The 7332-nt window shown below is 43.9% G+C and overlaps 1 protein-coding gene across 1 annotated transcript; it reads right to left on the bottom strand.

The window, feature by feature from the left end:
* Positions 1-1470: 1470 nt before the first annotated feature.
* LOC122430740 (secretoglobin family 1D member-like) lies at positions 1471-5171 on the bottom strand. The gene is made up of 4 exons (XM_043451559.1): positions 5153-5171; positions 4075-4585; positions 2212-2399; positions 1471-1515 (listed from the first exon to the last, which is right to left on the bottom strand). Exons 2-4 carry the CDS (start codon positions 4127-4129, stop codon positions 1471-1473), a joined length of 288 nt encoding a protein of 95 aa, XP_043307494.1. The 5' UTR covers positions 4130-4585; positions 5153-5171.
* Between the last annotated feature and the right edge of the window lie 2161 nt (positions 5172-7332).

Raw genomic sequence — 7332 nt, 5'->3', positions numbered from 1 at the left:
AAAGAATGCCATCAGTCATCAAAGCTGGAAGCAGCCATAACAGATTTCTACCTAGATCTTCCAGAGGGAGCACGGCCCTCCTGACACAATGATTTCAGCAGAGTGTAACAGATTTTGGGGTTCTGCCCTCCGAACTTTGAGAAAATAATCTGACTGAGTCACCATGTGTAGGACTGTGTGTTACAGCAGCCCCTGGAAACTGGCCAGAAGCCGATGGGATCTGCCGGTTTTCACTAGATGGTGGGTCCAGTAGCCGGGAGCGGGTAAGGGCAGCTAGAAGAGGAATAGTTTACAGGCAGATGGTGTTTTCAATTTTATACTTTCCTCCAGCTGTAATGGTGGAGTGCTTGAAGGGTGTTGTCCAGGTGGCAGCTGGATGCTTGCTTCTGGAGCTCTTGGGAGAATTGGAGACAGGAAGCATTAACCCAAGATGTTGGTGAGGGTAGAGATGCTGAGGATCAATGTGATTGTGCAGAGTGAGAAGGAGTTAACCGATGGTTGAGCCCTGAGTATTCACTGAAAATTGAGAAGAAAATGGAGAACAAATTGCACTGGACAATTTATAGGTTTGAAACCACAGTGAAGGTAAAAGGACCAAGCAGTTTGGTTATGGTTAATATGAGGACAAAGTATGAATGATGCTGCTGGTTGGAGGTCACATGACTGGCCAGATATGTTGTGCATACTGTGTGCATGCTCAGCCGCTTCAGTCGTGTCTGACTCTTTGCGACCCCATGGACTGTAACCCTCCAGGCTCCTCTGTCCATGGGATCACCAGACAAGAATACTGGAGTGGGTTGCCATGCCCTTCTCCAGGGGAGCTTCCTGACCCAGGGGTCAAACCCACATCTCCTGCACTGCAGGTGGATTCTTTGCCCATGCGCCACTGGGGAAGCCCCAGATATGATGTGGGTATCCCTCAAATCAAGACCAGTAACAGGAATGTTTAACTGCTTTTCTCTGGCGGCTCAGTGGTAAAGAATCTGCCTGCCAATGCAGGAGACGCGGGTTTGATCCCTGGGTTGGGAAGATCCTCTGGAGAAGGAAATGGTAATGCATTCCAGTATTCTTGCCTGCAAAATCCCATGGGCACAGAAGCCTGGCGGGCTACAGTCCATGAGGTTGCAAAAGAGTCAGACATGACTGAGAGACTAAACAGCAACATCCCTTCACCATGGCACCATGAGTGGAAAGCCTGTAGAGACAAGCAGGCTGATACATAACCAAATATTTCTTTTTGAGAGTTCTGCACCTCAGGTTTCTGTACCTAACTGGATATTGGGCCTTTAAAATTTACTAGTGATGACACCCAATGGTCACTTCATGATGAAAACCACCCCTACTCAAAGCCAGAAACAGTTGAATAATAACAGGACAAGTAGAGAAGTGCAGGGCAAATCATTTATTGAGCAAGACGTTGAAACCTCTACATTTTCCATGGAAGATCAGGTGATCACACGGAAGAAGGATCTAGTAAAGCTTCACGCTGGTATTACAAACCAGCAGTATTTTTTTCTGAAACAGAAAAAGAAAGAAAGAAAGGAGAGATCATTCTTGCTGCTGGAGATGAAACACTAACACAGACTCTCATTCACAACTACATGGTCGATGAAATTTCAACCAGCCAAAGGCAAATGGGAGGGCCCAAGGCAGGAAGCCAGAGTGTATGGTCAATGACATAGATCTGGAACCATCACAACAAACCACGCAAGTCAGGAGAAAATCCTTTCCATAGACAAGCAGATAAACCATGAGGTGGTCATCAGGGGCAGGACTTTGGTTTCCAAAGGAAGGAGAAGGATGAAGTTTGGAGGGGCAGTCCAGGCATTCTTTTCTCTGACCTCCCAGGAACCCCACATGTTCAGTCCAAAGGGACACAGGGTTACAGGATCGGGGAGGGAGTGAGAGGACAGGAGGACAATCTCCTGCTGCTCTCAGCCTTACAATGAGGCCGTGACAGCACACGTCCTCCTCTTCAGGACAGTCTGGACCACCTGGCACCCAGGGAAGTGACCCCAGAAGGAGGAACATGCCCAGAGGCCCCATGCAACCTTCCCTAGGGGAGCTTGGCAGGTGGGATTCAACATCCAGCCTGTGGCCAAGGGTTAGAAGTGAGCAGTGACACTGCCCCCTTCGGAGCAGCCCGCTGACCCCGCCCCTAGCATGTGCAGCTGAGCAGAAACCTCTGTGCAGCAAGAAGAAAGACATTACCAGTATCTCTGAAATGATTAATTTGTTTTCGAGTGAGAATTTATTCACACATTGCTTCACTTCCATCTTGGCATCCACGGCTTCTGGAGATGCGTTGTACTTCAAAAGTGACAGCCTGTACACTAAGTCAGGAGTGTGTAAGAAATTGATCAGATCCACAGTAAGTGACGGACAGACAACTGCATTGGCTGGAGCAGAAGGAAAAGAGATAACAGTTGATGTAGGGAAAGTCACTTTCCCCCGTGGTTCCCTGAATTAGAACTAGACAGGAACCCCAAGGGTTTTACACTCTCATCTGGTAATTGTGCCAATGACAGGGCAGGACCCTAGGGCTGTGACTTCCTCAAGACCCCAGAGTAAGTGGCTGAGCCAGAACTAGAAATCAGTTTCCCTGAGTTCAGTTTTTTCCCTTTTAAAGTACACCTACTACTTTCCAGAGCTCCCTCGCTTTGCTGAAATTCACTTTCCTTAGATTTCAAAAAAAAAAAAAATCAAGTTTTGCCTATCAGTTGAGTGACACCATATTTTTTCTTGGCTACTGGGGAAGAGGAGATGTTAGGAACTGAGTTTTCAAGTGAATGGTAGAATCAGATCTTACCAGAGATCACAGAAGAGAGGAAGAATAAACCTGGAGAAGAGTATGTAAACTATATGCTATTTTGAGACTAAATTAAAGCATAGGTTTCAATCATTGGATGCAGATATGGCTAAAAAAAATAAATATCTAATCAGTTTGAACACATTGGAAGCTTATACACAAAGTGATGATTGACTCTTCTGTAGTGTCTGTAGTGGTGTACAGAATTCCTAGAGAAGATGAGAAGCGGGAATGGGTGCTCATTCCTGACCCCACCAGAAGGGTGCTGAGGCCAGAAGTAACCACCTTTTCCTGGTCTGGATTGTCCATCCCCACCAAGTCATGACAACCACTTGGCAGCCTGGGATGTATTCTGTCAAGGCTCTGATCTCCCCCCTGGTCAGACATCAAACTATGCAGGGAATTTGAAAGGGCAGCACAGGGAAAGAGAAGGATATTTAGAAAGTTCAATAAAAGAGAAACACTCAAAGAGACTTGCATCAGTATTGAGGGCATGAAGCAGAGCAAAAGCATGGATGAACAAATGGCTGGAATTAATTGTAGAAAAATGAAGTCTGTGATGCTAATGATCACACTAGTTCTACCACCATTAGTGGAAAGACTCCTAGGGAAGGAGTGGCATTTGTAGATATACTGAGTGCTGCTTATTCGCAGACCCCATTTGAAGATCTTATATCCAGAGATTCAGAGAACACTGACTCTTCTTGAAGTAAAAATCTCTCCCCAAAACCCTTCCAGCTGTAACATTTTTCTGAGTCTGAGTCTATTAGTTAAAAACGCTGTCAACTCAGCTGTCACCTAAGAAATTCTAGGAACAAGAACAGTGGTAACTACTAAATATTTAGACTCTTGACGCACTTAATTCCACTTTATTGTCATAAACTACTCCTGGTGGACCTTGAAAAAAGGAATGATAAGAGGATTATCTGGAGAGACTAAACATTTTGTTCAAGGTCAAGGCGCTGTGATTTACACCCAAATCTTGTCATGCTGTTTCTGAAACACAGATCACAGATGAGAAAGAGACTTCGGGTAGAAAGCTTTTAAAATTTGCCTGCAATGAATTTTTGGTAAGAGTTCTAGAATATATTGGAAATTGATCAAATGGGGCCTGGGCTTGTGGGGGACTCACTGTCGAGTAGAGGAAGAGGTATGGATTCTGGATATGTTGCTCCCCCACTCCCCAGATAAGTTCACCCCGTGAAAATACCAAGGGAAAAGTTCTCACCAAGGCTGGTGCTGGGCAGATTAGAAAGGATACTCACCCTCGTAGCAGCAAAGGGCCAGAGTAACCAGCAGGGCAGTCATGGACAGCCTCATGGTTTATTTTGCTTTGAGTTTTCAGCCTTGGTGAATGACAAGCAGTCAGACGCTGGACTCAAGAGCCTGGGGAGCCCAGGGCTATTTGTACCTGGAGAGCTCTGTAGGCCCTGCCCACATGGACATACGGCAGGTGGTAAAGTCTGGCTTCCAGCCCTTCCTTCTTCACTTAGGGCTTAATGCCATCCACGGTGTCACAATGGCTTGGCCAAAGTCCCGTTCACAGGTACCATACACCTCTCCTTTGTAGTAAAAAACCAAGGTTGTAGTTTCACAGATCTGTAGTTGGTTAATGGATGCAAGGCCTCCCTGGGTGTCAGTGCTTGGCATGGAGAAGGGGATAAGCACATCTTCCTTGAATAAATGAATGAATATGGATGAACACTCCTTGAGCTCAGTTAGGCTACATCTTTACTGTCAGATTATGCCTGCTGTGCCAGATTTTTCTTTGGGCAGCTGAGGGAGAAAGGTTAGCAGCTGGTGAGAACTGTGAAAGGAATAGGTGATTTTCAGTACCCCAAGAGAAAAAAGTGTGAAGACGAAGAACCTCCCCCTACTACTAATTTTTTTATACTCTGCTTCAAAAAGTACCACAAGAGATTTCATATCAAATCAAGCTCTAATTTGATGAAAAGGATCTCCGTTTGACTTTTCCCTGTCAAATAGGAGAGTCGCACCTTCTGAGTCACAGGGTCCCAGCAGTGGAGAAGCCCACAAAGACTCATCCTCTCCCTAGTCGTGAGCAGAGGCCTTGTGGGAACAGGGAGAGACTTAGACAATTCTCAGCAAAGGCATTGGGAAGTCAGGCTGCTTGTGTAAGGGCACATATTTGAGTGCTACTCAAGAATATATGGGATTTGGGGACTGGAGAGAAGCCCATATGCTGCAGTGAAGACCCAGGACAGACAAAATATATACATTTTAAAAAGAATATATAGAGTTTTGACATGAAGGAATGCTTGTAGGGGGGATTGCAGGGCAGAGCATAAGAGAGGACAAAATAGCATAAACTGCGTGACTTACTGGGGGACATCAGTTACCCAGGTTACCCCGAAACCTACACATGGTGGAATAGGGAAGGTTTTTGACTGGAGAGACAGGACTAACCAAGTCAGGAGTGTTTCCATTGCCTTCTGTGACAATGGTGGCAGAATGGATGGGTGAGATGTAATACATGCAGTTTTCCGCCCCCCCCCCCCACTGTTTTCATGCTGGGTTTCAGATCTCAGATCAAAGTCTCGTGGGTTTTTCCTACCCATGATGATGGATACTATAAAAAAAAAAAAAAAAAGAAGGGAGGCAAAGAAGGAAGGCAGGAAGAAAGGGAGGGAGGAAGGAAGGAAAAGAAAACATAGTGTCAGAAAAGATGTGGAGAAATAGGAACACAGTTGCATTTTTGGTGGGAATGTAAAATGGTGCAGTCACTAAAGAAAATAATGTAGAGGTCCCTCAAAAATTAAAAAGAATTATGATCAATCAATTCACCTCTGAGTATATATGCAAATGAATTGAAAGCAGGGAGCCCCATGCTTACAGCAGCATTATTCGCTATTGCCAAGAAGTAGCTTCAACCCAACAGTTGAAGGTTGAATTGATCATCTATAAACAGTTGTCTATAAACAGTTGAATGAACCATCACAAAGTAGTCGATCCATAGAATGGAATATTACTCGTATTCAGCCTTACGAAGTAGGGAAACTGTGTCACATGCTACCTAGGGATGAAACTTGAGGACAGATAGTACACTAAGTGGAATAAGGCAGCCACAAAAGGCAAGGACTATATGACTCCATTTATATAAGGTATCTATAATAGTTAAATTTATGAAAAGCAGAGAGCAGAATGGTGGTTGCCAGGGCTGGGGGAGGAAGAATATAACGTCCAATAAAAATTGAGTCCTCAGGGCTTCTCTGGTGGCCCAGTAGTAAAGAACCCACCTGCCAATGCAGGAGACATGGGTTCAATCCCTGATTTGGGAAGATCCCACATGCCTCGGAGCAACTAAGCCCTGTGCCATAACTATTGAGTCTGTGCTCTGGAGCCCAGGAGCCACAACTACCGAGCCCATGTGTTATAGCTATGGAAGCCCGTTCTCTCTAGAGCCCGTTCTCTGCAACAAGAGAAGCCCCTGCAGTGAGAATCCCACCAACTGCAACTAGATGTAGTTCCCACTTGCTGCAACTAGAAAAAAGCTCATGCAACAACAAAGACCCAGCACAGCCAAGAATAAAGAAAATTATTTTTAAAAACAAAAAATTTGAACCATAAACATCACAATGAGCTGATTATAACCAGGAACATACCATTGCTGTCTTCCATAGAGTTTCCTTGGGTGGCAAAACCTTCTGTGGCTAAAAGTATTAGCGGTCATAAAAAGAGTGGCAATGTTTTTTGGTTAGACAACGTGCAAATATAATTTATCATGTTTGATCATTGTTGCAAATCTGTAAGCTATTACACTTCCCATTCTTACAGATGAATCACATAACTTGGAGACAGTAAGAAACTTGCTTAGACTCACAGTTTGGAAGCCAAGAGGTCTAGTTCAGGCATTGTTGGTGTGTGGATGGTAAAGTAACAGAGTGGTACTTTCAGTAGGGGAGTCTGGTGATGGTGATCTGTCAGAAAACATACAAAATATACGTAAATGAAAATTTGCAAAACTTCCAGGATAAGATCAGGAAACTTTACTAACAGATATAAAAAAGTATGTTAAGAAAAAACAACAACTTCAGAGGATCACATTTTATGTCTGAAGGAAATATTAGAACATTTGAAGAAGTCAACTATTTCTCAAATAATTCTGCAAATTCAATCCAGCCCACGGCAGAATCCAACTGTCTAAAACTAACATTTTTACCACCTGTTTTGAATTATGAAGTGCTGTTAGATCTTTGAAATTAGAATATATTCATTACTGAATACGGAGAGCTCAAACTTCATGCCCCAGCTCGGCACTTTCTATTTAGGACACCCACAAGGTAACTCACCCTCATAGCCTCAATTTTCTCTGTAAAACAGGTGTGGACATAATACTGCCTACCTCATAATGTCTTAGGCATTAATCCAGGGAAAATGGATGCACAGTGTCTGGCAGTAAATATCATGGCAATATAAACTTATGTAACAAAAAAGAAAAAAACTATAAAAATATTTAAGTCAAACAAAAATAAACACCACAATTCCTAAGTCCAATATCAAGG

This window comes from Cervus canadensis, chromosome 29 (assembly GCF_019320065.1).
Source record: "Cervus canadensis isolate Bull #8, Minnesota chromosome 29, ASM1932006v1, whole genome shotgun sequence".
Taxonomy (NCBI): Eukaryota; Metazoa; Chordata; class Mammalia; order Artiodactyla; family Cervidae; genus Cervus; species Cervus canadensis.
This window is presented reverse-complemented; position numbering and strand designations above follow the sequence as displayed.

Bases quoted from the DNA above. Each gene is read 5' to 3' on its own strand.
- LOC122430740 (XM_043451559.1), bottom strand. From the start codon at position 4,129: ATGAGGCTGTCCATGACTGCCCTGCTGGTTACTCTGGCCCTTTGCTGC. The intron at 2,400-4,074 runs GTGAGTATCCTT...CTTCTGCTCCAG, and splicing joins GGCCCTTTGCTGCTACGAGG to CCAATGCAGTTGTCTGTCCG. The intron at 1,516-2,211 runs GTAATGTCTTTC...TTTCTGTTTCAG, and splicing joins TAATCATTTCAGAGATACTG to AAAAAAATACTGCTGGTTTG.